The sequence below is a fragment of the Dromaius novaehollandiae genome, chromosome 39 (assembly GCF_036370855.1).
Source record: "Dromaius novaehollandiae isolate bDroNov1 chromosome 39, bDroNov1.hap1, whole genome shotgun sequence".
In the NCBI taxonomy this organism is placed as follows: domain Eukaryota; kingdom Metazoa; phylum Chordata; class Aves; order Casuariiformes; family Dromaiidae; genus Dromaius; species Dromaius novaehollandiae.
The window spans coordinates 101,673-128,363 of NC_088138.1; the positions used below are offsets into that span (position 1 = coordinate 101,673).

Consider the following 26,691-nt stretch of genomic DNA (forward strand, 5'->3'; position numbering starts at 1 on the left):
CCTCGGCCTCGGCCTCGGCCTCCCCCTCGGCTTCGGCCTCCTCCTCCTCCTCCTCCTCCTCCGCCAGCACCCGCAGGCAGCGCCGCAGCTGCTCCACGTCCCCCCGGCGCCGCTCAGCGCCTCGGTCACCGCCGCCCGCAGCCACTCGCGCCGCTGCCGCCGACACCGCGCGTCAGCGGGGCCCAGGCGTCCGGCTGCCGGCGCCCCCCATCCCCCCCGCCAGGGGCCCAGGCGTCCGGCTGCCGGCGCCCCCCATCCCCCCCGCCAGGGGCCCAGGCGTCCGGCTGCCGGCGCCCCCCATCCCCCCCGCCAGGGGCCCAGGCGTCCGGCTGCCGGCGCCCCACAACCCCCCCGCCAGGGGCCCCGGCGTCCCGTGCCCCCCTCCCCCCCGTGGGCCCCGGCGTCCGGGCGCACCTCCTCGGAGAGCGGCTCGCGCGGCTCGGCCGCGGGCTCGGCGCGGGGCTCGCTCGCCGTCACCGCCAGCTGCAGCAGCCCCTGGAGGCTGCGGGGGGGCTCCCGCGGCCCCCCCCCGGCTCCCGGCTCCGCCATGGCCCTGCGGGTCCCTCCGGGTCAGGCCGCCGCCGCGCCGGGGCGGAACGAGGAGAACGGGTGGGGGGGGGGGAGGGAACCGGGGCGCCGCCCCCCCGCACCTCTCACGGCCTCGCGCACTCGCTGGGCGCCGCCATCTTGCCCGGGGCGGGGCCGGCGCTGAGGGTGGGGCCGAGCGCGGGGGCGGGGGCGGGGCCGGGGGCGGGGCGGGGCGCAGCAGGGTGGGGGCTGCCCTGGTCTCCCGGCACATCCCCCCCCCCCCCGCGACCGTTCCCGAGTGTTTATCGAGGTCCCTGCACCGACCCCGCGTCCCCCATTGTGCTGAGGGGCCGCTGAACGACAGATCCCTCAGCCAATAGGAGCGAGTGGAGCGGCGCCCGGAGGCGGGCGCTCGGGTAGGGCCGTGATTGACAAGGCCTGAGGCCAATAGGAGCTGGAGAGCGCGGGGCGCGCTCGGGCGGGGCGGGGCACTGCGATTGATGGAGAGCCCAGCCAATGGAGAGAGGCGGAGGGCGGGGCTTGTGCCCATTGGTTCGGAGAGCACCAATAGGACGTGGCGGAGCGCTGACTGAAAAGGGCGGGAAAGGCGCGTGAGCGGGCGGGGCTGCCTATGACGGGCAGGCGGCTCAGCCAATAGCTGCGGCGCTCCGAAGGGCCCCCGGAGAGCGGCGCGCGCAGCAGCGGCGGGCGGGGCGCCGCTTCTGGGGGGCGGGACAGCCGGACAGACATCGCGGCTCGGCCAATGGGAGGCGGCGGGCGCCGCCAGGCGCGCGGGGCGCGTGAGGGGGGCTTGGGCGGGGCGCGGCGCGCCGCGGCTGACAGCGCCCGCGGCCAATGGGAGCCGCGGAGCGGTGCCGGCTGGCCAATGGGGAGCGCGGGGAGGCGGGCACGAGCTGTGAAGGCTCCTGGGGACAGCACGAGAGGGAGAAAGGAGGCGGCGGCGGCGCCGGTGGGAGCAGGTGAGGTCCGGGCCGCTCCCCGCTGGCCGCGGGGCCCCCGAGGCGGGGGAGGGGGTCCGCCCTGCCGTGTCCGGTGGTGGTGGGGTCACCGGTCCCTCCGCGGCGGGCCACGCGGGGCCTTGGCGGCGGCGACGGTCCGGGGGGGAAGTGGGCGCTGCTCTTCGGAGCGTTACGGTATCGCCGGGGTCAGAGCAGCCTCCTCCGCGGCGGGGGCGCTACTACTACGAGCATTATGGTAAAGCCTTGTCCTCCCGTCACCCGAGGCGGGGTGCCGGGACTCTCCTATTAGGTGCATTACGGTAAGGATGGGGCTCCCCCCGCTTTTTCTTCCCCTCACGCGGAGGGGTTCTATATGAGGCATTACGGTGCAAGGTGGGGCTCTATTCAGAGCGCTACGGTAAAGCCAGGGACCCTTCCCCACCCTCGCGGGCGCTCCTAGTCGGAGAATTAAGGCAAAGCCAGGTCTCTCTTTCTCTTTCTCTCTCTCTTCCCCCTAAGGCCGATTCAGGGGGCCGGTCACTGCGAGTATTACGGTAACGGGGCCCGATTCGCCCGATGGGGGCGGGGGGGGGCACTGTCGGTTCCATTGCGGTAACGGGGGGAGACGTTACCGGCTCTATTACGGTAACGGGGTGATGGGGGGGGCACTGTCAGCTCCATTATCGTAATGGGCTAACGAGGGAAGTGCTGCCGGTTTCATTACGGTAACGGTATAATTACGGGGAGCACTACCGACCCCATTAGCAGTACTAGGCGCGGGGGAGTCCCGGGGCGGGCGGAGCTCCTCGCGCGGGGGCGGGACCCGGTGCCTTACGGTATCGGGGGGGGCGTCCCGGGGTGGTGCCCGTCCGTTCGGTGCAGTACGGTACCGGAGCGGCGGGGAGGGGGGGAGTCCCGGGGCGGGGGGTGTCCCGGGGTGGTGCCCATCCATTCGATGCCTTACGGTACCGGGGAAGGATTCTTGGGGTGCTGCCTGTGCGTTTGGCACATTACGGTACGGGGGGGGTGTCCCGGGGTGATGCCCGTGCGTTCTGTGCATTACGGTACCACGTGTGTGTCGGGGGGGGGGGGAGTCCCGGGGAGGTGCCCATCCATTCGATGCCTTACGGTACCGGGAGGGGATCCCGAGGTGGTGCCCGTGCACTCGGTGCATTACGGTCCCGGGAGGGGGGGTCCCGGGGAGGTGCCCGTGCACTCGGTGCATTACGGTCCCGGGAGGGGGGGTCCCGGGGAGGTGTCCGTGCACTCGGTGCATTACGGTCCCGGGAGGGGGGGTCCCGCGGAGGTGCCCGTGCGCTCGGTGCATTACGGTACCGTGGGGCGTCCCGGGACGCTGCCCGCGCGCTCGGTGCATTACGGTCCCGGGAGGGGGGGTGGGGGGTCCCCGGTCGCGGTCCCCCGTGGCGGCGGTGCCCGGTGGCGGCGGCGGCCCCACGGGCGCGGGCGCGCAGGGCGGCGGGAGCGGCGATGCCCCGGGCCGGAGCATGGGGTCCCCGCGCGTGACGGCGCGGGAGCTCTGCGAGAACGACGACCTGGCCACGAGCCTGGTGCTCGACTCGGTGCTCGGCTTCCGCACGCACAAGATGGGCGTCAGGTGCGGGGGGCACGGCCGGGGGGGGGGCACGGCCGGGGGGGCGGCCCGGGGGCGGTGCCGGGTCTGGCCGGGGGGATCCCGGGACTCCAGGGGAGCCGGGGTCCCGGGGAGGATCCCGGTCCCGGTCGCGGGTCCCCGGGGGGGCCGGGGTCCCGGCGGAGGGGTTGTCGGGGGGGCCCGGTCGGGGGTCCCGAGCCTGGTGGGGGGTCCCGGGGGGTCCCCGGGGTGTTGGGGGGGTCCCGGGGGGGTCCCGGGGTGTTGGGGGGTCCCGGTGTCCCGGGGGTGTTGGGGGGTCCCGGGGGGGTTCGGGGGGGGGTCCCGTCGGTGACGGCCCGTCCCGTCGCAGCCCTTTGCCCCCCCTGCGGCGGCAGCAGCAGCTGCGCGCGGCCGTCGAGCGCTTCCGGCGGCGGCGGGACCTGGAGGCCGCGTTCCGCGCGCTCACGGGCGGCGGCGGCACCGGCGCCTTCTTCCAGCGGCGGCGCCCGCTGCAGCAGGCGGCGCTCAAGAGCCACGTGAGCGGGGGGGGGCGCCTGGGCCCCTTGGGGGGGGGCTGCCTGGATACCTGGGTCCCTCCTGGGGGGGGGGGGTTGGCCGGACGCCTGGGCCCTTCCTGGGGGGGGGGGGCTGCCTGGATACCTGGGTCCCTCCTGGGGGGGGGGGTTGGCCGGACGCCTGGGCCCTTCCTGGGGGGGGGCTGCCTGGATACCTGGGTCCCTCCTGGGGGGGGGGGGGGTTGGCTGGACGCCTGGGCCCTTCCTGGGGGGGGGGGGGGGGGCTGCCTGGATACCTGGGTCCCTCCTGGGGGGGGGGGGGGGGGGTTGGCTGGACGCCTGGGCCCTTCCTGGGGGGGGGGCTGCCTGGATACCTGGGTCCCTCCTGGGGGGGGGGGTTGGCCGGACGCCTGGGCCCTTCCTGGGGGGGGGGCTGCCTGGATACCTGGGTCCCTCCTGGGGGGGGGGGTTGGCCGGACGCCTGGGCCCTTCCTGGGGGGGGGGGGCTGCCTGGATACCTGGGTCCCTCCTGGGGGGGGGGGGGGGGGGTTGGCTGGACGCCTGGGCCCTTCCTGGGGGGGGGGCTGCCTGGATACCTGGGTCCCTCCTGGGGGGGGGGGTTGGCCGGACGCCTGGGCCCTTCCTGGGGGGGGGCTGCCTGGATACCTGGGTCCCTCCTGGGGGGGGGGGGGGTTGGCTGGACGCCTGGCCCTTCCTGGGGGGGGGGGGGGGGCTGCCTGGATATCTGGGTCCCTCCTGGGGGGGGGGGGGGGGGTTGGCCGGACGCCTGGGCCCTTCCTGGGGGGGGGGGGGGGCTGCCTGGATACCTGGGTCCCTCCTGGGGGGGGGGGGTCGCCCGGCCGCCTGGGCCCCCCCGCGGCTGACGCCCCCTCCCCCGCCCCCCCCCCCAGATCCTGCGGTACCTGCGGATCTTCCTGCCCGAGAGCGGCTTCGCCATCCTGCCCTGCAGCCGCTACTCGCTGGAGACCAACGGGGCGCGCGTCGTCTCCACCCGCGCCTGGTACGGGGGGGGGGCCGGGGGGGGGCGGGGGGGCCGCCCGGACGCCGGGGCCCGCTGACGAGGCCGACGCAGGCGGCGGAACGAGAAGGTGGCGCTGCTGGAGGGCTGCGTGGCCGAGCTGGGCCCCGACGAGCGGCTGCTGCGCTGGGGCCAGAACGACTTCAGCGTCACCTACTCGACCCGGCGCCGCCGCGCCCAGCTCTGGCTGGGGCCCGCCGCCTTCGTCAACCACGGTGACCCCCCCCGGACCCCCCCGGGACCCCAACCGCCCCCCAACCACACAATGGGACCCCCAATGCCCCCCTCAAGACCCCCAGCTGCCCCATGGGGCCCCCAACACCCCCCCCAGAGCCCCCAGTGGCCCCCTGATGCTCCCCAGGACCCCCAGCCATCCCTGGGACCTCCAGCAGCCCCCCGGAGCCCCCAATGGGCCCCTGGGACCCCCAACGGCCCCTCAGCAGCCACCTGGGACCCCCAGTGGTACCCAGGGCCCCCCCCAGACCCCCGGCTGCCCCACACTTGCTGCGTGGGGCTCCTGGCTGCCCCCCCCGGACCCCCAACTGCTCCCCAGGACCCCGACCAGAGCCCCGACTGCTCCCGGGACCCCCAACTGGTCACGTGACCCCCATGGGGGGCCCCCAACTGCCCTCTGGGACCCCCAGCACCCCCCCGACCACCCCCAGGACCCCTAACCAGGCCCCCTGACTGCCCCTGGGCCCCCCGGCTGGATCCCCCACCCCCCCGGGCCCCCCAGCTGGACTCGTCCGCCCTTGTCAGCCCCCCTGGCTTACCCTGACCCCCCCCGGGGTCACCCTGGGCCCCCCCCGCATCATTGTGACGCCCCCTGGGTCGCCCTGGCCCCCCCGGGATGCCCCAATGCCCCCCGAGTCGCCCCGGCCCCCCCAGTCCCAGGCCGTGGGGCCGGGGGGGCCCCCAGCCGCTGCTGACGGCCGACCCTCCGCCCCGGCCCGGCCCCGCAGACTGCCGGCCCAACTGCAAGGTAAGGGCGCCCGGACGCCGGGGCCCCTGGGGTGGGGGGTGGGGGGGGTTCCCGGACGCCGGGGCCCCCCCGGCTGACGCGCCCCCAGTTCGTGCCCACGGAGGGGAACAGGGCCTGCGTGAAGGTGCTGCGCGACATCGAGCCGCAGGACGAGATCACCTGCTTCTACGGCGAGAGCTTCTTCGGGGACAACAACGAGCGCTGCGAGTGCTGCACCTGCGAGAGGTGGGCGGGGCCTGCGGGGGCGGGGCCGGGGGCGGGGCCCTGGGGGTGGAGCCTGGCTGGGTGGGGCCCTGGGGGCGGGGCCTGACAGGGTGGGGCCCCTCTGTAGTCCCCGCCCCCCCGGGCGCTGTCCAAGGTGCTCTGGGGCTGTGGGGGGGGGCAACCTGGGTCCCCTGGGGGGAAGCGGGGGGCCCCGGACGCCTGGGCCCCTGGGTTTGGTGGGGGGTGAAGCAGGAATCCCCGGACACCTGGGCCCCCGGACGCCTGGGCCCCTGGGTTTGGTGGGGGGTGAAGCAGGAATCCCCGGACACCTGGGCCCCCTGGACGCCTGGGCCCCTGGGGGCGGCGTGGGGTGTTCCGGCCCCCCGGACGCCTGGGCCCCCGGACGCCTGGGCCCCGCTGAGGCGCCGCTGCCCCGCAGGAAGGGCGAAGGCGCGTTCCGGCTGCGCAGGAAGGACCCGGCGCCGCCGCCGCCCCCCCCAAGTACCAGCTGCGGGAGACGGACGGGCGGCTGCGGCGGGCGCAGGGCCGGGGGGCCGGACGCCCCCCCCCGCGCGCCGCCGCCGCCCCCCCCGGCGCCCCCCCGGCGCCGCCGCCGCCCCCCCCGCGCCGCCGCAGCCCCGCGTGGCCCTGCACGACTGCGTGCGCTGCCGGGGCTCCTGCCGCCTGGGCCGCGAGCCCCGCGTGCGCCTGGCCCGCCTGCCCCCCGCCGCCCCCCCCCGACCCCAAGCTCGCCCTCTTCCCCCGCGTGCGCCTGGGCCCCCGGGGGGGCGACGCCGGGGGGGCCGCGCCGCCCCCCCCCCCGCCAAGCGCCCCCCCGCCTTCGGGGCCGCCCGCCGCCTGCGCCTGGTCGTCAGCCACGGCGCCATCGCCCTCGACGTGGCCCCCGACGACTCCGCCTGAGGGGGGGCCGGCGACCCCCCCGGGGGCGTTTTTCTACGTTTCGGGGGGGTTTTGTACGGGGGGGGCGGCACATACCTACCTCACGGCCCCCCCCCGCCACACGGGACTCCTGGGCCCCCCCAGAGGGAGGGCCGGGACCCCCTTCCTCGGGGGGGGCAATTCCTGCCCCTCCCTCCCCCCGGTGGGGCAGAGCTGGGGGGGGTTGGTGCTACGGGGGGGGGGCTGGGGGGCGGGTTTTGGAGCAAAATCACTTTTTTTTACCGAAATAAAAAGAAAAACCAGCAAGGAGCCGTCTGTGCTTTGGCGTCGGGGGGGGGGGGGACGGGGGTGCTGCCCCCCCGCGGAGCCGGACGCCTGGGCCCACCCACCTCTGCGGGGCGTTTTGGGGCGAAAAGCAGCCAAAAGCGGAGTCTGGGCCCTGGGGTCGCCCCCGGGTCCCGCCGGGGGGCCCAGGCGTCCGGGCCCCTCCCAAACAAAGGGCAGGAATGTCCCCGACAGGTGGCCGGGGACAGAGGTGACATCAAAGGACAGGAATAGGGCCCAGGCATCCGGGCCCCCCCCCCCGCGGCCTTTGTTCTCCCCCTGCGGCCTCCCAAAGATGGGGAGCGGGCCCAGGCGTCCGGGCTGCCTCCGCTCCGCCCCGCAGCCCCGGGGGGCCCAGGCGTCCGGGACGCCTCCACTCTGCCCTGTGGGCCCTGCTGCCCCGGGGGGGCCCAGGAGTCCCGCTGCCCTCCCCAGCCCCCGGGGCCCAGGCGTCTGGGGCCCCGCCGCCCCCCAGGGCCCAGGCGTCCCCCGAGGGGCCCAGGCGTCCGGGCCCCCCAGCTATGTTTAGCCCCGACAGCTGCGGGGTGTCGGGTGTCGGTGACATTTCGGCGGCATTTCGGGAACAATGAGCTGGGGCCGTTGTCTGGGCCGGGGGGTCCCGGGGGGGTCCCGGGGGGGCGGGGGGGGCGTCACGCGGGGGCGGGACCAGCCCCCATAAAGGGGCGCCCGGGGCGGGGGGGGCTGCGACTCCAGCAGAGCCCCGAGAGCCCCCGAGCGAGACACCGGTGCCGTGGGGAGGGGGGCTGCGGGGGGCAATTGGGGGCTATAGGGGGCTATGGGGGACTATAGGGGGACATGGGGGGCTGTGGGGGAGAGAGATGGGGTTATGGGGGGAGATGGGGGCTATAGGGGGCAAGTGGGGGCTATGTGGGGTGATGGGGGGCTATAGGGGACAATTGGGGGCTATAGGGGGTGATGGGGGGCTGTAGGGGGCAAGTGGGGGCTATGGGGGGTGATGGGGGGCTATGGGGGTGATGGGGGGCTGTAGGGGGCAAGTGGGGGCTATGGGGGGTGATGGGAGCTATAGGGGACAATTGGGGGCTGTGGGGAGCTGTGGGGCTCGGGGGGGGTCAGGCCCCCCCCCGCTCTCCCGACCCCCCCGAATCCGCCCAGGCGCCGCCGACCGCAGCCATGTCCGAGGCCGAAGAGGAGTACGAGGAGTGAGTGACCCCCCCGGACGCCTGGGCCCCCCTGGCTCCACTGTGCCCCAGTTCTCCCAGTGCCCCCCCCAGACTGGGACTGCCCCCCCTGAGTCCCAAACTGGGATCAGGGTCCCCCCAGTGCCCCTGTACTGGGACTGGGACCCCCATACTGGGATTGGGGCCCCCACACTGGGGTCTGCCCCCCCATTGCCCCCATACTGGGACTGGGCCCCCATATTGTACCCAGACTGGGGTCGGGGTCCCCATACTGGGATTGAGACCCTCATACTGGGATGAACCTTCCCATACTGGGATCAGGGCCCCCCCTATACTGGTCTGTGCCCCCCTATACTGGTCTGTGCCCCCCTATACTGGTCTGGGCCCATCATACTGGGATTGGGCCCCCCCCATACTGGTCCCCCCCCTCACCTCTCTCCTTCCCCCCCCAGGGAGCAGCCCGAAGGTGAGTGACCCCCCCCCGCTCATTAGCTAACGAAGACCCCGGCCCCTAACGAACGGGGGGGCTGAGCACGGGGGACCCCACTAATTACCCCCCCTTAATTAACCACCTCTAACGACTCGGGGGCTCGTCAGCCCCGTACAGTTAATTGCAGTGCGGCGCTAATTAATCCCCTGCTGCCGAAGCGGGGCCTGGCCGGGAGGCCGGCGCTAATTGGCCTGTGTTCGTTACGGGCTAACGAGGGTGATGGGGGGGTGATGGGGGCCTCTAAGGAGAAGTGGGGTGCTGATTAGCATGTAATCAGTGGGTCTGGTTAATTAACCCGGGGGGGGGTTGAGGGGTCCCTAACTCTGACCCCCCCCCCGGGTCCCGCAGAGGAGGAGCAGCCCGAGGAGGAGCAGCCTGAGGAAGAGGAGGAGGAAGGTCAGTGAGATGGACTCCCCCCCCCCAAATCCTGGGACCCCCCCAAACCCCTGGGACCCCCCAAAAATCCTGGACCCCCGCAAACCCCAGGAGCCTCCCCAGAGTCTCCTGGACACCCCCCCCGGGACCCCCCCCAAAACCCCCTGGAGTCCCCTGAAATTCTGGGACTCCCCAAAACCTCAGGACCCCCCCAGCCCCCCCGGGATCCTCCCGGGACCCCCAACCCCCCCAGCCCTCCCGGGACCCCCCAAACCCCCCTGGATGCCGGGGACCCCAGTGGGGGGGGGGGGTCAGGCAGACCCTGACCCTCCCCCCCCCCGACCCCCCTGGACCCCCCCGGACCCTCCTGGACCCCCCCCAGCGACGGAGCCCACGAAGCCACCTGAGGAGCCAGGTACGACCCGGGGACCCCCCCGGGCCCCCGAGACCCCCCCAGACCCCATAGACCCCCCATGGGACCCCCCCGAGACCCCCCCGGGCCCCATAGACCACCCCCCGAGACCCCCAGACCCCACAGACCCCCCTGGGACCCCCGCAAAGATCCCTCCAGGCCCCCCAGACCCCATAGATCCCCCCAGGCTCCATAGACCCCCGTTGGACCCCCCAAGACCCCATAGACCCTCTGGCCCCCCCTCAGACCCTCCCTGGGCCCCCCAGACCCCATAGACGCCCCCTGAGACCCCCATGGGACCCCGTGGCCCCCCTGCCCCCCCCAGAGCCTCTTGGACCCCCCCAGACCCCCCATAGACCCCAGGGACCCCCCATGGTCCCCCCAGTCCCCATTGCCCCCCCATAGACCCCTCATGCCCCCCCCAGAAGCCCTCCCATAGACCCCAGAGCCCCTCTGCCCCCCCCAGGGACCCCCTGGGGCTCCCCAGCCCCTATTACCCCCATGGAGCCCCCCAGACCCCCCCATAGACCCCCCCAGGGCCTCTGGGAGCCCCCCGGGACCCCTCCATAGCCCCCCCAGCCCCCATTGCCCCCCCCATGGAGGCCCCCAGGACCTCATTGACCCCCTTTGCCCCCCCAGACCCCTTTGATCCCCCCATAGACCCCCCCAGCCCCCCTGACCCCCTCTCCCCCCCCCAGAGGAGGAGCGTCCCAGGCCCCGGTGAGCCGGTTGGGGGTCGGGGCCGGGGCAGGGGGGGGGCGGCCCCGGTGCCCCCCCCTGCTGACCCCGGCCCCCCCAGGCCCATGGTGCCCCAGCTGGCCCCCCCCAAGATCCCCGAGGGCGAGCGGGTCGACTTCGATGTGAGTGGGGGCTGCTGGGGGGCTGCTATGGGGTGGGGGTGGCCATGGGGCTGCTATGGGGCTGGGGGGCTGCCATGGGGCTGCCATGGGGCTGCTATGGGGTGGGGGTGGCCATGGGGCCGCTATGGGGCTGGGGGGCTGCTGTGGGGCTGCTATAGGGCTGCCGGGGGGCCGCTATGGGGCTGGGGTGGCCATGGGCTGCACCGTGGGTCATGCCGTGGGGCTGAGGACTTGCATAGGTGGCCCCATGGGTGGCTGTGGGTCGCTATGGGTCTGAGCATGGCGGTGGGCCCCGCCATGGGTCGCGCCGTGGGTCTGAGCGGCCGTGGGTGGCCGCGTGGGCCCCGCCGTGGGTCGCGCCGCGGGTCTGAGCGGGCGGCGGGTGGTCGTGTGGGTCTCGCCGTGGGTCGGGCGGCGCCGTGGGTCGCGCCGTGGGTCTGACGGGGGCCGTGGGGCAGGACATCCACCGGAAGCGCATGGAGAAGGACCTGCTGGAGCTGCAGACCCTCATCGACGCCCACTTCGAGCAGCGCCGGCGCGAGGAGGAGGAGCTGGTGGCCCTCATGGAGCGCATCGTACGGGGGGGGACACGGGGGGGACACAGGGGGGACACGGGGGACGGGGGGGTCCTCATGGAGCGCATCGTACGGGGGGGGGGATACGGTGGGGGGGGACACGGGGGGGGACACGGGGGGCGGGGGGTCCTCATGGAGCGCATCGTACGGGGGGGGACACGGGGGGGGGACACGGGGGGCGGGGGGGCCCCTCATGGAGCGCATCGTACGGGGGGGACACGGGGGGGACACGGGGGACGGGGGGGCCCTCATGGAGCGCATCGTACGGGGGGGACACGGGGGACGGGGGGGCCCTCATGGAGCGCATCGTACGGGGGGGGACACGGGGGGGACACGGGGGGGACGGGGGGGCCCTCATGGAGCGCATCATACGGGGGGGGGACACAGGGGGCGGGGGGGGCCCTCATGGAGCGCATCGTACGGGGGGGACACGGGGGGGACACGGGGGACGGGGGGGCCCTCATGGAGCGCATCATACGGGGGGGGGACACAGGGGGCGGGGGGGGCCCTCATGGAGCGCATCGTACGGGGGGGACACGGGGGGGACACGGGGGACGGGGGGGCCCTCATGGAGCGCATCGTACGGGGGGGGACACGGGGGGGGGACACGGGGGGCGGGGGACACGGGGGGCGGGGGGGCCCTCATGGAGCGCATCGTACGGGGGGGGACACGGGGGGGACACGGGGGGCGGGGGGGTCCTCATGGAGCGCATCGTACGGGGGGGGGATACGGTGGGGGGGGACACGGGGGGCGGGGGGTCCCTCATGGAGCGCATTGTGGGGGGGGGACACGGGGACATGGGATCCTCATGGAGCCCATCATGGGGACACAGGGACATGGGGACATGAGGGGGACGTGGGGGCCCTGCCGGAGCCCATCACGGGGACACAGGGACATCATGGGGACAGGGGGGGTCCTGCTGGGGCCCATCATGAGGACGTGGGGGTGTCACGGGCACGTGGGTCCCGCTGGGGGGCAGCGGGGGGGTCCCAGTGCCACCGTCCCCCCCCCAGGAACGCCGCCGGGCCGAGCGCAACGAGCAGCTGCGGAGCCGCACGGAGAAGGAGCGCGAGCGGCAGGCGCGGCTGGCGGTGAGCGGGGACGTGGGGACATTGGGGACACCCTGGGAACCCCCTTGGGGACATTGGGGACATCCTGGGACCCCCTTGGGGACATTGGGGACATCCTGGGGACATTGGGGACATCCTGGGACCCCCTTGGGGACATGGGGGACACCCTGGGGACATCGGGGACATCCTGGGAACCCCCTGGGGACATTGGAGACACCAGGGACCCCTTGGGGAAGCCCCTTGGGGACATTGGGGACAACCCTGGGGACACCAGGGACACCCTGGTAACCCCCCCCAGGGACGTTGGGGACACCCTGGGGACATCACGGACATCCTGGGAACCCACCTGGGGACATCGGGGACACCCTGGGGACATCCTGGGACCCCCCCAGGGACATGGGGGACATCAGGGACATCTCTGGGGACATCGGGGACACCCTGGGGACATCACGGACATCCTGGGAACCCACCTGGGGACATCGGGGACACCCTGGGGACATCCTGGGACCCCCCCAGGGACATGGGGGACATCGGGGACACCCTGGGGACACCCTGGAACCCCCCTGGGGACATTGGGGACACCAGCGACATCTCTGGGGACACCTGGGACATCCTGGGGGCACCGGGGACCCCTTGGAGATGCCCCTTGGGGACATCGGGGCCCCTTGGGGACACCAGGGACACTGGGGACCCTCCTGGGGACCCCCCAGGGCCGCGCCCCCCCCAACGTCCCCGCGTGCCGCGGCAGGAGGAGAAGATGAGGAAGGAGGAGGAGGAGGCCAAGAAACGGGCCGAGGACGACGCCAAGAAGAAGAAAGTTCTCTCCAACATGCCCCACTTCGGCGGGTACCTGGCCAAGGTGGGGCCGGCGCGGGGGGCGGACCCCCCCGGGAGCCCCGCGGGGACCCCCAGGACCCCCAAAGACCCCCCTGGGACCCCCAGGAGCCCCAGAGACCCCCCCGGGACCCCCAGGAGCCCCACGGGGACCCCCAGGACCCCCAAAGACCCCCCTGGGACCCCCAGGAGCCCCAGAGACCCCCCCGGGACCCCCAGGAGCCCCGCGGGGACCCCCAGGAGCCCCAGAGACCCCCCCGGGACCCCCAGGAGCCCCACGGGGACCCCGAAAGACCCCCACAGGGACCCCCAGGAGCCCCAAAGACCCCATGGGGACCCCGAGCAGCCCCATAGGGACCCCCAGATCCCCCCTCTTGGGCAGGGGAGCCCCACGGGGACCCCCAGGAGCCCCAGAGACCCCCCCGGGACCCCCAGGAGCCCCACGGGGACCCCAAGCAGCCCCATAGGGACCCCCAGATCCCCCCTCTTGGGCAGGGGAGCCCCACGGGGACCCCCAGGACCCCCAAAGAGCCCCATGGGGACCCCAAGGAGCCCCGTAGACCCCCCCGGCCCCCTACCTTGTGCAGGGGAGCCCCATAGAGCCCCCCAAAGACCCCATAGAGCCCCCCGAAGACCCCATAGGGCCCCCCAGACTCCCCCCCTTGGGCATGGGAGCCCCATAGGGCCCCCCAAAGACCCCATAGGGCCCCCCAGACCCCCCTCCTTGGGCATGGGAGCCCCATAGGGCCCCCCAAAGACCCCATAGGGCCCCCCAGACCCCCCTCCTTGGGCAGGGGAGCCCCATAGGGCCCCCCAAAGACCCCATAGGGTCCCCCAGGAGCCCTCCCTTGGGCAGGGGAGCCCCATAGAGCCCCCCAAAGACCCCATAGGCACCCCAGACTCCCCCCCTTGGGCATGGGAGCCCCATAGGGCCCCCCAGGAGCCCCCCCTTGGGCAGGGGACCCCCCCGGGGACCCCCAGGAGCCCCACAGACCCCCCCGGCCCCCGCGGCAGGCGGAGCAGCGTCGCGGCAAGCGGCAGACGGGCCGCGAGATGAAGCTGCGGATCCTGGCCGAGCGCAAGCGGCCGCTGCACGTGGAGCAGCTGCGCGAGGACGAGCTCAGGTACCGGGACCCCCCCCGGGACCCCCCCCCGGGGTCACCCCCCCCCACCGGGGTCACCCCCCCCCAACGCTCCCCCCCCCCCCAGGGCCAAGGCCAAGGAGCTGCACGACTGGATCCAGCAGCTGGAGTCGGAGAAGTTCGACCTCATGGAGAAGCTGCGGAGGCAGAAATACGAGGTGGGGGGCGGCCCGGACGCCTGGGCCCCTCGGACGCCTGGGCCCCCCAGGTACGGGGCACCCGGACGCCTGGGTCCTCACCGCCACCCTCTATTCCCCCCCCCAGATCAACGTGCTCTACAACCGCATCAGCCACGCGCAGAAATTGTGAGTAGGGCCGGGGGGTCCCGGGGGGGTCCCGGGGGGGGATGTGGGGCTGGAAGGTGGGTTCAGGGTGGGGGGGGTCCCAGGGGGCTTCTGGGAGGGTTGTGGGGGGGTCCTAGGGTTTTGGGGGGGTTTCCAGGGGGGTTTGGGGGGCTCCCGGAGGGGGGTTGGGGGTCCCACATTATTTTGGGGGGTTCCCAGGGCGTTGGGGGGGGAGATTGGGGTTCCCGGGGGGGTCTGGGAGGGTTTTGGGGGTTCCCAGGGGGCTTTGAGGGGTTTCCAGGGGGTTTTGGGGGGCTCCCAGAGGGAGTTGGGGGTCCCATGTTATTTTGGGAGGTTCCCAGGGTGTTTGGGGGGGTCTTGGGGGGGAATTGGGGGTCCCAGGGGGGTTCTGGGAGGGTTTTGGGGGTTCCCAGGGGGCTTTGAGGGGTTTCTGGGGGGTTGGGGGGGTTCTAGTTTTTTTGGGGGGGTCCCTGAGGGGATTTTGGGAGTCCCAGGGGGGTTTTGGGGGTCCTGAGGGGGTTCCCATTTTTTTGGGGGGGGGTCCCAGGGGGTTTGCAAGGGCTTTTGGGGGGTCCCGGGGGTGTTTGGGGGGTCCCGAGGGGGGTCCCATTTTTGGGGGGTTCCCAGGGGGTTTGGGGGGTTTCCGAGGGCTTTTGGGGGGTCCCGGGGGGGTTTGGGGGTCCCAGGGTTTTTCGGGGGGTCCCGGGGGTCCGGCCGCGCTCACCCCGTCTCCCCCCGCAGCAAGAAGGTGGTGGGGAAGGGCCGCGTCGGGGGCCGCTGGAAGTGACGGGGCGCTGCCGCCCCCAATAAACCTCCTCTCTGAACCGCCCCGGCCTCGTCTTGGGGGGGGGGGGGTCTTGCACGTCCTCGTGCGTCGCACCAGCGCCCCGCCCCGTGCACGGCCCCCTGCACGGCCCCCGCGGGGCCCTCGCACCCCCCTGCGCCGCCCGGGCGCTTGGGCCTTGCACCATCCCCCCGTGTCGCGCGCGTCCTCGTGCGTCGCACGACGGCCCCGGGCCCTGCACGCCCTGGTGCGCTGCACAATCGCCCTCGTGCAACACCGACGTGTGCTGCACACCCCCCCCGTGTCGCGCGCGTCCTCGCGCGTCGCACGACGGCCCCGGGCCCTGCACGCCCTGGTGTGCTGCACAATCGCCCTCGTGCAACACCGACGTGTGCTGCACAACCCCCCTGTGTCGCGCGCGTCCTCGTGCGTCGCACGACGGCCCCGGGCCCTGCACGGCGTCGTGAATTGCACAGCCACCCCATGTCGCACCCACGCGTCCCGCGTCCCCCGGGGTCGCGCACGTCCTCGTGCGTCGCACGACGGCCCCGGGCCCTGCACGCCCTGGTGCGCTGCACAATCGCCCTCGTGCAACACCGACGTGTGCTGCACAACCCCCCCGTGTCGCGCGCGTCCTCGCGCGTCGCACGACGGCCCTGGGCCTCGCACGCCCTGGTGTGCTGCACAATCGCCCTCGTGCAACACCGACGTGTGCTGCACAACCCCCCTGTGTCGCGCGCGTCCTCATGCGTCGCACGACGGCCCCGGGCCCTGCACGCCCTGGTGCGCTGCAGGACCCCCCCCCGTTTCACGCCCCCCCGGTCACATCCCCGCGTCGTGCGCGTCCTCGCGCGTCGCACAACCCCCCCGTGTCGCACCGCGGCCTCGCGTCGCGGCCCCGTGTCGCACGTGCCCCCCCCCGACCGGAGGGGGGGGCTGGGACCGCCCGTTTCCCGTCGTGCCCCGCGGGACTACATCTCCCGGCGCCCCCCGCGGCGCCGCCTCCGCTTCCCGGCGCGCCCCGCGCGCGGCCCGTTGCCATGGCGCCCCGCCCCCGCGACTTCCGGCGCCGCCCCCGTACGGAAGCCGGGCGGGGCCCCGCGGCGGCGGCGGCGGCGGCGGCGGGGGGCGATGGCGGCGGCGGCGGGGGGCGCGGCGGCGGCGGCGGCGGCGCGGGAGCGGCGGCGGGAGCAGCTGCGGCAGTGGGAGGCGGCGGCGGCGGCGGCGGCGGCGGCGGGGCCCCCGCGCCCCCCCCGCGCGCGCGCCGTGCGCTTCGAGCGCGCCGCCGAGTTCCTGGCCGCCTGCGCCGGCGCCGACCTGGCCGAGGCGCGCGCCATGGTGCGCGCGGGGGGGCGCGCGCTGCTCAACGGCGCCAACGCCGACGGCATCAGCGCGCTGCACCAGGTGGGCGGGGCCGAGGCGAGGGGGCGGGGCTGCCGCGGCCAGGGGGCGGGGCCGAGGCCAGGGGGCGCGAGGTGCGCGCGAACGGGGCCCGCGTGAGGAGATGGGGGGGCGGACGCCTGGGCCCCTTGTGGGGGTGGGGGGGCCCGGACGCCTGGGCCCGTCGTGGGTGGTGGTCCCGGACGCCTGGGCCCCTCGCGCGTGTGGGTTTCTGGACGCCTGGGTCCGTCACGGGTGATAAGTCCCGGACGCCTGGGCCTGTCGTGAGGGGATGGGGGGGGCTGGACGCCTGGGCCCCTTGTGGGGGTGGGGGGGCCCGGAGGCCTGGGCCCATCGTGAGGGGATGGGGGGGGCCTGGACGCCTGGGCCCCTTGTGGGTGATGAGTCCTGGACGCCTGGGCCCGTCGTGGGTGGTGGTCCCGGACGCCTGGGCCCCTTGTGAGGAGATGAGGGGGGCCCGGACACTTGGGCCCCTTGTGGGGGGGTGGGGGGTCGCCTGGGCCCCTCGTGAGGGGATGGGGGGGGCTCAGACGCCTGGGCCCCTCGTGGGTGATGAGTCCCGGACGCCTGGGCCCCTCGCGCCTGTGGGTTTCCGGACGCCTGGGCCCGTCGCGGGTGATAAGTCCCGGAGGCCTGGGCCTGTCGTGAGGGGATGGGGGGGGCCGGACGCCTGGGCCCCTCTTGGGTGATAAGTCCCGGACGCCTGGGCCCGCCGCGGGTGGTGTTCCCGGACGCCTGGGCCCCGCGGAGGCCCGCGGGTGACCCCCCCCCCCCCGCCCCCAGGCCTGCATCGACGAGAACATGGAGGTGGTGCGGTTCCTGGTGGAGAGCGGCGCCGACCTCGACCAGGCCGACAACGAGGGCTGGACCCCGCTGCACGTGGCGGCCTCCTGCGGCTACCGGGAGATCGCCCAGTGAGGGGGGGGGCGGGGGGGCGCGGGGGGGGCACGGGGGGCTGCAGGGCCCACGGGGGGGACACGGGGGTGACGAGGGGGCCGCGGTTTGGCCCGTCCCGGTCCCTCGGCAATCGGGGCTGATCCGTGGCCCCGCCCCCTGGTCCATGGCCCCGCCCCCTGGGCCATGGCCCCACCCCTCAGCCCATGGCCCTGCCCCCTGGGCTGTGACCCCACCCCCTGGGTCATGATCCTGCCCCCCAGCCTGTGGCCCTGCCCCTGGCCTGTGGCCCCGCCCCCTAGACCATGGCCCCACCCCCTGGCCTGTGACCCCACCCCCTGGCTGTGACCCTGCCGCCCCGGCCCATGCCCCCGCCCCCATCCTGTGGCCCCGCCCCACCCCATGGCCCTGCCCCCTGGTCCATGACTCCGCCCCCTGGCTGTGACCCTGCCCCCGGCCCATGACCCCGCCCCCATCCCATGGCCCTGCCCCACCCCGTGGCCCTGCCCCCTGGTCCATGACCCTGCCCCCTGCCTGTGACCCCGCCCCCGGCCCATGACCCCGCCCCCATCCCGTGGCCCCGCCCCCAGGTACCTGCTGGAGCACGGGGCCAACGTGGCGGCGGTGAACAGCGACGGGGACCTGGCGCTGGACGTGGCCGAGGACGACGGCACGGAGGCCCTGCTGCGCGCCGAGGTGGCCCGCAGAGGTGGGGCGGGGCCCGGGGGCGGGGCCGGGCGGGGGGCGGGGCCGCACACCGCCCCGCCCCTCTGCCCCGCCCCCAGGGGTGGACGTGGCGGCGGCCAAGCGGGAGGAGGAGGAGCGGATGCTGCGCGACACCCGGCAGTGGCTCAACGCCGGCAAGATCAGCGACGCCCGGCACCCGGCCACCGGCGCCAGCGCCCTGCACGTGGCCGCCGCCAAGGGCTACATCGAGGTCATGAGGTGAGGGGCCCCGGCGTCCGGGCCGCCCCCAGCGGGGAAAGGGCCCCGGCGTCCGGGATCCTGCCACGAGCGGGGAAAGGGCCCCGGCGTCCGGGACCCAAAGTCCCGTCTGGGAGCTGGGAAAGGGCCCCGGCGCCCGGGCCCCACTGTGCCAGCCCCAGAGCTGGGAAAGGGCCCTGGCGTCCGGGACCCAAAGTCCCGTCTGGGAGCTGGGAAAGGACCCAGGCGTCCGGGCCCCACTGTGCCAGCCCCAGAGCTGGGAAAGGACCCAGGCGTCCGGGCCCCACTGCGCCACCCCCAGAGCTGGGAAAGGGCCCTGGTGTCCGGGGCATGAGCGACCCTGGGGAATAGGGGGGCCCAGGTGTCCGGGGCGTGGGGGGTCCTGGTGAACAGGGGGCCCAAGGCCAAGGGACCCAGGCGTCCGGGACACGGGGGACCCTGGTGTGGGGGGGGCCCAGGCACCCAGAGCTGAGGGACCCTGGGGAACGGGGGGCCCTGGTGCAGGGGGGGCCCAGGCTTCTGGGGTGCAGGGGGCCCTGGTATGGGGGGGTCCAGGCATCCGGGGCTGAGGGACCCAGGCGTCCGGGGCGCGGGGGACCCTGGTGCAGGGGGGCCCAGGCGTCCAGGCCGCACAACCCAGGTGTCCGGGGTGTGGGATCCCCGGTGCGGGGGGCCCCGGCGTTCGGCGTGTGGGGGGCCCTGGTGCGGGGGGCCCTGGCGTCCGGGACATGGGGGGCCCCGGCGTCCGGGGCGCGGGACCCAGCCCTCGCGGGGCGCAGGCTGCTGCTGCAGGCGGGCCACGACCCGGACGTGCGGGACAAGGACGGCTGGACGCCGCTGCACGCCGCGGCGCACTGGGGCGTGGAGGAGGCCTGCCGGCTGCTGGCCGAGCACCTCTGCGACATGGCGCCGCGCAACAACGTGGTGAGCGCGGGGGGGGGGGGGGGAACATGGCGGGGGGGGGGGCGTGCTGCGGGGACGCCGGGGCCCGTCTCAGCCCCCCCCCGCCCCCCCGTGCCCAGGGCCAGCGGCCGTGCGACCTGGCGGACGAGGACACGCTGCCCCTGCTTGAGGAGCTGCAGAGGCGCCAGGACCACGTGAGGAGCCCCGGGGGGGGCCCGGAACTGGGGGGGGCCCTTGGGGGGGCCCTGAGTCCCTTGGGGGGGCCCCAGATGTGTGTGTGGACCCTTGGGGGGGCCCTGAGCCCCTTGGAGGGGGCCCTAAACATGTAGGGGGGCCTTGGGGGGGGACCCTGAGCCCCTTTGGGGGAGGGCCCAAACCTTGGGGGGCCCTTGGGGGGACCCTGAGCCCCTTTGGGGGAGGGCCCAAACGTGTGGGGGGGCCCTGGGGGGAGCCCTGAGCCCCTTGAGGGGGGCCCCAAACCTGGGGGGGCCCTTGGGGGGCACCGACTGACCCCCCCGTCCCCCCCCCCCGCAGCTGCGCAGCCAGAAGGAGCCTCCAGTGCCGCCGGCCCTGATCGAGCCGGGCCCCGAGCCCGACCCGGCGCCCGCCTGGAGCAGCAAGCACCGCCGGTGAGCGGGGCCCCGGCGTCCGGCCCCCCCCCGGGCCCCCCCGCGCCCCGCTGACCCCCCCCCGCCCCCCCAGGAGCTCCGTGTGCCGCATGAGCAGCCGGGAGAAGATCTCGGTGCAGGACCAGTCCAAGGAGCCGGCGCTGGGCGCCATCGCCCTGCCCGAGGACGACAGCGGCGACGAGGCCGACGAGGGGCCCCCCCTGCCGCCACCCGGTGAGCCCCGGACGCCTGGGCCCCCCGGGGGTGGGGCAGCCCCTCACCCCCTCCTGTGTGTGCCCCCCCCCAGAGCCCCCCGCCGAGGCGCCCGCCGAGAGCTGCACCCCCAACGGGGTCCCCCCCGCCGGCAAGGTAGGGCCCCGCCTTATATGGGCAAGGGGTGGGGCTAGCAGGGTGGGGCGGGGCTAAAGGGATGGGGTGGGGTGGGTGGGGTGGGGCTAGTGGGGTAGGGCGGGGCTAATGGGGTGGGGTGGGGCCAATGGAATGGGGTGTGACTAGTAGGGTGGGGCGGGGCTGATGGGGTGGGGCCAATGGGGTGGGGCGGGGCCAATGGGGTGGGGTGGGGCTAGTGGGGTGGGGCGGGGCTAAAGGGATGGGGTGTGGCTAATGGGGTGGGGTTGGGCCAATGGAATGGGGTGGAGTTAGCAGGGTGGGGCGGGGCCAATGGGGTGGGGCAGGGCCTCACATACAGGCCCCGCCTTCTCCGGGCAGGGGGCGGTGCCCGGACTCCTGGGCCCTTCGCGGGTTCTCCCTCGGGGGAAGGGGCGTCCCGGACGCCTGGGCCCCTTCCGGGGTGCCCCGGACGCCTGGGCCCCCTGACCCCCCCCCACCGTCCGCAGGCGCCGGGGGGGCCGCCGTGGGGCCTGCGCAAGACGGGGAGCCTGGGGGCGCTGCCCCCCCCCGGGGCCCCCCGCGACGGCGCCGTGAAGCGCTCGGCCTCCAGCCCCCGCCTCGCCGCCCCGGACAAGGTAGGCCCCGCCCCCCGGCTGCAGGCCCCGCCCCCTGGCTGCAGGCCCCGCCCCCCCGGCTGCAAGCTCCGCCCTTGCCACAGCCTCAATCCTGCCTCTGCCCCTTCCCCGTCCTTGGCCACGCCCCCTCTCTTTGCTCCACCCCTTTTCTCTCTGGCCCCACCCCTTCCCTGGCCCCACCCCTTCCCCTTGGCCCCGCCCCCTCCACCCCCGGCCCCACCCCCCCAGCAGCAGGACATCTGGGAGCTGCTGCAGCAGTGGAACCGCACCCTGATTGGCCCGGGCTCAGCCAATAAGAGCGCAGCCTTGGAGCCGGCCAATTGGGAGGAAGGGAGCGCAGCGGGTGACCCGGTAGGAAGCTCCGCCCAACCGCTTGCAAGGGGCGGGGCCTGTTGTGACCCCTCCCACCCCGGTTTGGGGCACCTGGGGTCGCCGCAGGGCCCCTCTGCCGGTTCCCCCCGGACGCCTGGGCCCCCCCGGACGCCTGGGCCCCCCCGCCAGGGGCTCCCGGACGCCTGGGCCCCCCCGGACGCCTGGGCTCCTCCCTCGCAGAGCAAAGAGCCGCGCCTGGCCCGCGTCCCCCCGACCCCCACGCGCCGCATCTTCGCCCTCCCCGACGCCCCCCCCCGCACGTGAGTCCCGGACGCCTGGGCCCCTGCGTGGGGGGGGGTGCTCCGTGGGACCCGGACGCCTGGGCCCCTGTGTGGGGGGGCTCCGTGGGTCCCGGACGCCTGGCTCCTGCATGGGGGGGGGGTGCTCCATGGGTCCCAGACGCCTCGGCCTCTGTGTGGGGGGGCTCTGTGGGACCCGGACGCCTGGGCCCCTGGGTAGTCTGGGATCGGGGGGGTTGCAGCCCGGACGCCTGGGCCCCCCAGGCCGGCGGTGACGCTCCCCCCCCCGCAGGCCGCCCGACGGAGGCCTCCAGGCGAAGCCGGACACCGGCGCGGCCCCCCCGGTGCCCCCCGCCCCCAGCGCCGACCCCCGGCCCCGCAGGTGAGGCCGCGGCCCGGACGCTTGGGCCCCCCGCCCGCTCCCGGGGCTGCCCGGACGCCTGGGCCCCACCGCCCCCCACCGCCCCCCCCAGGTCCTACCAGACCCCCGTGCGGGACGAGGAGTCGGAGTCGCAGCGCAAGGCCCGATCCCGCCTCATGCGGCAGTCGCGCAGGTCCACGCAGGTACCCGGACGCCTGGGCCCATGGGAGGGGGGCTCCTGGACGCCTGGGCCCGTGGGGGGGGGCTCTCGGATGCCTGGGCCCGTGGGGGGGGGCTCTCGGATGCCTGGGCCCGTGGGGGGGGGGCTCCCGGACGCCTGGGCCCGTGGGGGGGGGCTCTCGGATGCCTGGGCCCGTGGTGGGAGGCCGGGTGGGTTCCTGGGGTCTCTCCCCCGCTGGGGGGGTCCCAGACGGCTGCCCCCCCCCCGCTGAGCAGTGACCCCCCCCTTTTGCCCCCCCCAGGGCGTCACTCTGACGGAGCTGAAGGAAGCGGAGAAGACAATTGGCCGCGGCGGGGAGGGGCGGGCGCCTGAGCAGCGAATCAGAGAGGACGAGAGGCGGGACCGGGAGGAGGGGGCGCCGCCCCTGGAGAGCGCGGTGGGGGGGCTGCGGGGGCCCTGGGGGGGCGGGGGGGCTATGGGGGGGCTGGGGAGTGTTTCTGGGGGGGCTACAGGGGGGCAATGGGGGGGCTGGGGGGTCTATAGGGAGGCTATAGGGGGCCATGGGGGGTTATAGGGCCTGGGGGGGGCTATAGGGGGGCTGGGGAGTGTTTCTGGGGGGGCTACAGGGGGGCAATGGGGGGGCTGGGGGGTCTATAGGGGGGCTACAGGGGGCCATGGGGGGCTATAGGGGGGCAATGGGCAGCCTTGGGGTGTCCCTGGGGGGCTGTTGGGGGGCTGTAGGGCCTGGGGGGGGCTATGGGGGGTGTCCCGGGGGGGTGATGGGGCCTCGGGGGGGTCTGGGGTCTCCCCCCCCCACACACTAACTCCCCCCCCCCCAGGACTCCTCCTGGCGTTCCCGGGTCCTGGCCGCCCCTGGCCCCCCCGGCTCGCAGGCGAAGAAAGGTGGGTGCTGCCCCCCCTGCTGCCCCCCAACTGCCCCCTAGCTGCCCCCCAACTGCCTCCACCCCCCCTCCGAGCCCCCCAACTCCCCCCTGCAGCCCCCCAGCTCTCCCCCAGACTCTCCTGGCTCCCCCCCACCCTGCTATGGAGCCCCCCAACACCCCCCAGCCCTGTTCCAGCCCCATAACTGCTCCCTGCAGCCCCCCAACTGCCCCCGACCCCCCCAGAGCCCCCCAACTATCCCCTAGAGCCCCCCAACACCCCCAGCCCTGTTCCAGCCCCATAACTGCTCCCTGCAGCCCCCCAACTGCCCCCGACCCCCCTCAGAGCCCCCCAACTGCCCCCCAGAGCCCCCCAACACCCCCTGCCCTGTTCCAGCCCCGTAACTGCTGCCTGCAGCCCCCCAACTGCCCCCGACCCCCCCCAGAACCCCCAAGTGCCCCCCAGAGCCCCCCAACTGCCTCCCAACTCCCCCCTGCAGCCCCCCAGGCCCCGGCGCCGCCCCCTCGAGCAGCCCCCTCCCCCGGCAATGGGGCCCGGACGCCGGGGCCCCCTGACGCCCCCCCCGCCCCCCCCGCAGGGCCGGAGACGGAGGCCCCGGGGCCGGAGGCCGAGGCCGAGCCGCGGAGCCGCCCGGGCGCCCGGGAGCGGCGGAAGCCCCGGCGGGAGCGGCGGGGGCCCGGCGCCGAGGTGAGGGGCTCTGGGGGGGCCGGGGGGGGGCCACAGCATGCCCCCTGCCCCCCCCCGGCCCCCCCCAACCCCCCCTGCGCCCCGTCCCCAGGGGGAGGAGAGCGACGAGCCGGAGCCGGGCGGCGCCGAGGACGGGGCCGGGCGCAGGGGCGGGGGGGCGCGGGGGGGCCCGGGGGGCCGGCGGGGGGCGGCCGCGGCCCCCCCTCGCCCCCCCGCCGCCCCCCCAGCCCCCCCGCCGGCCCCGACTACCAGAAGGTGAGGCCCGGACGCCTGGGCCCCCCCCGTCCGCACAGGGCAACGAGGCGGCCCGGGCTCCTGGGCCCCCTCTGAGCTCCGGGGGGGGCTGGGGGGCCCCGGACGCCTGGGCCCCTCCCCACTGACCCCCCCCCCCACCGGCGCAGCTCTACGAGGAGCTTTGGGCCGAGAACGAGAAGCTCAAGGAGCAGCTGCAGGAGACGGAGCTGAAGCTCACCCAGATCAAGCTGGAGCTGGAGCGGGTCACCCAGGTGGGGCCCAGGCATCCGGGGGGGCCCAGGCATCCCCGGGGGGGCCCAGGCGTCCTGCGGGGCCCAGGAGTCCCCCTCACCCCCCCCCCGTCTCCCCCCGCAGCGGCAGGAGAGGATCGCGGAGCGGCCGGCGCTGCTGGAGCTGGAGCGATTCGTGAGTGTCGGGGACGCCGGGGCCCCCCCGGACCCCCCTGGGCCCCCCCGGGCCCCCCGTGGGGCTCTGCCCCCCACCCAGCCCCTCTCTGCCCCCCCCCAGGAGCGGCGGGCGCTGGAGCGGAAGGCGGCGGAGCTGGAGGAGGAGCTGAAGGTGAGGCCGCCCGGACGCCTGGGCCCTTGTGGGGGGGGGGGGGGCTGCCCGGACGCCTGGGCCCTTGGGGGGCTCCGGGGGCGCCGTGGGGCCCGGACGCCTGGGTCCTCACCCCTCTGCCCCCCGTCCAGGCCCTCTCGGACCTCAAAGCCGACAACCAGCGCCTGAAGGACGAGAACGCGGCTCTGATCCGGGTCATCAGCAAGCTCTCCAAGTGACGCTGCCCCATGGCGCCCCGCGGCGCCCCACGGCACCCCATGGCTGCCCCACGGCCCCCCCTGGGACCCCGCCGCTGCCCCACGGCCGCCCGCAGACGCTGCTGCCGCCGCCCCGCAGCCCCCCGGGACTCCACTGCCGCCCCACGGCCACCGGCGGGACCCACGGCCGCCCCATGGCCCCCCATGGACCCTGCCGCTGCCCCACAGAACTCTGCCGCTGCCCCACGGGACTCTGCTGCTGCCCCACAGGGCTCTGTTGCCACCCCACAGCCGCCCCCCGCCCCGCTGCTGCCCCACGGCCCCCCATGGGACTGCATTGCTGCCCCACAGCTCCCCAGTGCCACCCCACAGCCCCCCCACGGCCCCGCTGCTGCCCCACAGCTGCCTCATGGGCCCCAATGGCCACTTGTGGGTCCCTGCTGCCCCCCCGCACCGCCATGGGGCACTGGTGGAGGGGGCGGGGCTTGAGGGGGCGGGGCCAGGCTGCGCTGGGGCTGCCCCATGTTGATGCACTGACCCCGCCCCTTCCTCTGAGGCCACGCCCTCCCTGCATGGGGCGGGGCCTGTCTTGCCCCGCCCCTTCGTCGTGTCAAAGTGGGTGGGGCTTCTGCGGTGCCATTGCCCCGCCCCCTTCCCTGGTGTCATAGTGGGCGGGGCTACTGCACGCCAGCCCCGCCCCCGGGTCCAAGCAGCCAATCATGCACTCGGTGCCCTGCCCCCCCTCCAAAGTGTGCTGGGGGCGGGGCCTCGCCACGGGCCACGCCCACCGCCAAAGCCCCGCCCCCGGGAAGCCAAGGGGCGGGGCCCAGGTGTCCGAGCCCCGCCCCCCACAGGTATTTTTGCAAAAAAAAAGGGGAAAAAAACAAAGGAAAAAAACAAACCAAAAAAAAAAAGGTCGGTTTGGGGGGGGGGGGGCGCGGTGCATTATGGGACGGGGGGGGGCAATAAACCGTGACCAGATCCGGCCTCTGTCTGCTGGGGGGGGGGGGGGGGGTCATGGGACCGACACGCGTGTGCACACGGGCCGACACGCAAGAGCAGATGTGGAGGGGGCGGGACGTGGAGACACGTGTGTGTGTGTGTGTGCGTGTGCGTGTGTGTGTGTGCGCGCCCACGTGTGTGCTCTCGCTCTCTCTCTCACACACGCACGCATGCACGCACGCACACGCACGGGTGTGGATACATTAAAAAAAATAAAGTGCCGCCCCGCAGGTGCAGGTGGATCCGTGCGTCGCTCACGTGAGCAGCGGCCGGCGCCAGCGGCACCTGGGTCAGACGCGTGTAGCGACGGCGAGAGAGAGAGAGCGAGCGAGAGCGCGCACGCACGCTATACATAGGGCTCTACATATAGTGTATATAAAGTATACGTATCTGCGTGTGTGCACATGTGTGTGCACATGGGCATGCGCGTGTGTGTATTTTATAGATAGATAGATAGATACACACACCCCCAGCATGAGCGCGTGCCTGTGCAAGCACATGCATCTGCATGCTAGAGATGTGTATAGTCCCATACATAATGTGGATGTGCATGAAGTGTGTGTGTGTGTGTGTGTGTGTGTGTGTGCGCGCACGCATGCACAAGAGAGTGCAAGACACTCTCTCTCTCTCTCTCTCTCTCTCTCTCTCTCTCTCTCTCTCTCTCTCTCTCTCTCTCTCTCTCTCTCTCTCTCTCATCTACTGGGCCTATACACATGTACATATACATTTTTTTATGTGCCTGTACATGTGTATCTGGCACATTTATACAGACAGACAGACACACACACGCGCGCACACGCGCATTTTATGTAGACACAAAAACTCCACATGTAGCACTAGAGAGTGCGTCTGTGAGACTCTGTGTGTGTGTCTCTACATAAAATGCATGTGTGTGTGTGTGCATATATATATATGTGCTAGATAGAGCTGTATATACATACAGAATGTATATGTACATCTATGTATATGAATAATATATACATATAATCTATACGTGTGTGTATGCATATATATTTTTTTATATACACATGTATGCATTTTATGTATAGACACACACATATATATGTCTATTATTCATATAAATATTATTCATACACATATGTACCTATACATTCCTATACATATGCACCTATATATTCTGTATGTGTA

The 26,691-nt window shown here is 74.1% G+C and overlaps 4 protein-coding genes and 1 long non-coding RNA gene across 13 annotated transcripts in view; 4 read left to right on the forward strand and 1 right to left on the reverse strand.

Annotated features, from left to right (window-relative positions):
* Positions 1–14,149, forward strand: part of PIH1D1 (PIH1 domain containing 1) — a 24,276-nt gene extending 10,127 nt beyond the window's left edge. The window contains exon 10 of one of the 2 annotated variants that reach the window (XM_064503598.1): positions 14,122–14,145. The gene's annotated coding sequence lies outside the window, so the exon portion shown is untranslated. Of the gene's footprint in view, positions 1–14,121 lie in introns of both variants that reach the window. The other variant, XM_064503596.1, reaches the window with a different exon arrangement.
* LOC135325485 (uncharacterized) lies at positions 7–769 on the reverse strand. Its single transcript, XR_010386437.1, has 3 exons — positions 651–769; positions 415–553; positions 7–153 (listed from the first exon to the last, which is right to left on the reverse strand). It is a non-coding gene; the product is annotated as an uncharacterized LOC135325485 (long non-coding RNA).
* LOC135325489 (histone-lysine N-methyltransferase KMT5C-like) lies at positions 1,400–9,096 on the forward strand. The gene is given in 13 exon segments (XM_064503608.1): positions 1,400–1,508; positions 2,007–2,041; positions 2,960–3,102; positions 3,449–3,614; positions 4,505–4,614; positions 4,687–4,847; positions 5,595–5,614; positions 5,703–5,839; positions 6,258–6,313; positions 6,316–7,148; positions 8,177–8,223; positions 8,655–8,668; positions 9,041–9,096. Coding segments are annotated over 13 exon segments (1,872 nt in total). The 5' UTR covers positions 1,400–1,414.
* TNNT1 (troponin T1, slow skeletal type) lies at positions 9,049–15,090 on the forward strand. The gene is made up of 11 exons (XM_064503600.1): positions 9,049–9,088; positions 9,450–9,482; positions 10,178–10,199; positions 10,279–10,339; positions 10,798–10,914; positions 11,929–12,006; positions 12,734–12,844; positions 13,834–13,943; positions 14,029–14,119; positions 14,226–14,266; positions 15,008–15,090. The coding sequence occupies exons 4-11, from the start codon at positions 10,283–10,285 to the stop codon at positions 15,051–15,053; spliced, it is 651 nt and encodes a 216-aa protein (XP_064359670.1). The 5' UTR covers positions 9,049–9,088; positions 9,450–9,482; positions 10,178–10,199; positions 10,279–10,282; the 3' UTR covers positions 15,054–15,090.
* A 962-nt stretch (positions 15,091–16,052) lies between these two features.
* PPP1R12C (protein phosphatase 1 regulatory subunit 12C) lies at positions 16,053–25,521 on the forward strand. 8 transcript variants are annotated; one of them, XR_010386436.1, is made up of 21 exons: positions 16,053–16,454; positions 17,235–17,365; positions 17,936–18,041; positions 18,131–18,290; positions 19,070–19,214; positions 19,313–19,387; positions 19,728–19,822; positions 19,896–20,035; positions 20,109–20,170; positions 20,659–20,787; positions 21,016–21,138; positions 21,289–21,419; positions 21,691–21,780; positions 21,872–21,962; positions 22,242–22,376; positions 22,780–22,843; positions 23,421–23,530; positions 23,622–23,785; positions 23,932–24,036; positions 24,140–24,190; positions 24,293–24,342. XR_010386436.1 is itself a non-coding variant. In XM_064503586.1 (21 exons), the coding sequence occupies exons 1-21, from the start codon at positions 16,091–16,093 to the stop codon at positions 24,559–24,561; spliced, it is 2,445 nt and encodes an 814-aa protein (XP_064359656.1). In that variant the 5' UTR covers positions 16,053–16,090; the 3' UTR covers positions 24,562–25,521. The 8 variants fall into 8 exon arrangements, 7 of the variants coding, with proteins under 7 accessions (XP_064359656.1, XP_064359658.1, XP_064359657.1 ...); XM_064503586.1 differs by lacking the exon at positions 23,622–23,785 and adding an exon at positions 24,475–25,521 and having other exon boundaries at positions 24,293–24,343; XM_064503588.1 differs by lacking the exon at positions 23,622–23,785 and adding an exon at positions 24,475–25,521 and having other exon boundaries at positions 21,340–21,419; positions 24,293–24,343.
* Positions 25,522–26,691: the final 1,170 nt, after the last annotated feature.

Bases quoted from the DNA above. Each gene is read 5' to 3' on its own strand.
- PPP1R12C (XM_064503586.1), top strand. From the start codon at position 16,091: ATGGCGCCCCGCCCCCGCGACTTCCGGCGCCGCCCCCGTACGGAAGCC. The intron at 19,388-19,727 runs GTGAGGAGCCCC...CCCCCCCCGCAG, and splicing joins TGCAGAGGCGCCAGGACCAC to CTGCGCAGCCAGAAGGAGCC. The intron at 21,963-22,241 runs GTACCCGGACGC...TGCCCCCCCCAG, and splicing joins AGTCGCGCAGGTCCACGCAG to GGCGTCACTCTGACGGAGCT.
- TNNT1 (XM_064503600.1), top strand. From the start codon at position 10,283: ATGGTGCCCCAGCTGGCCCCCCCCAAGATCCCCGAGGGCGAGCGGGTC. The intron at 12,007-12,733 runs GTGAGCGGGGAC...GTGCCGCGGCAG, and splicing joins AGCGGCAGGCGCGGCTGGCG to GAGGAGAAGATGAGGAAGGA. The intron at 12,845-13,833 runs GTGGGGCCGGCG...CCCCCGCGGCAG, and splicing joins TCGGCGGGTACCTGGCCAAG to GCGGAGCAGCGTCGCGGCAA.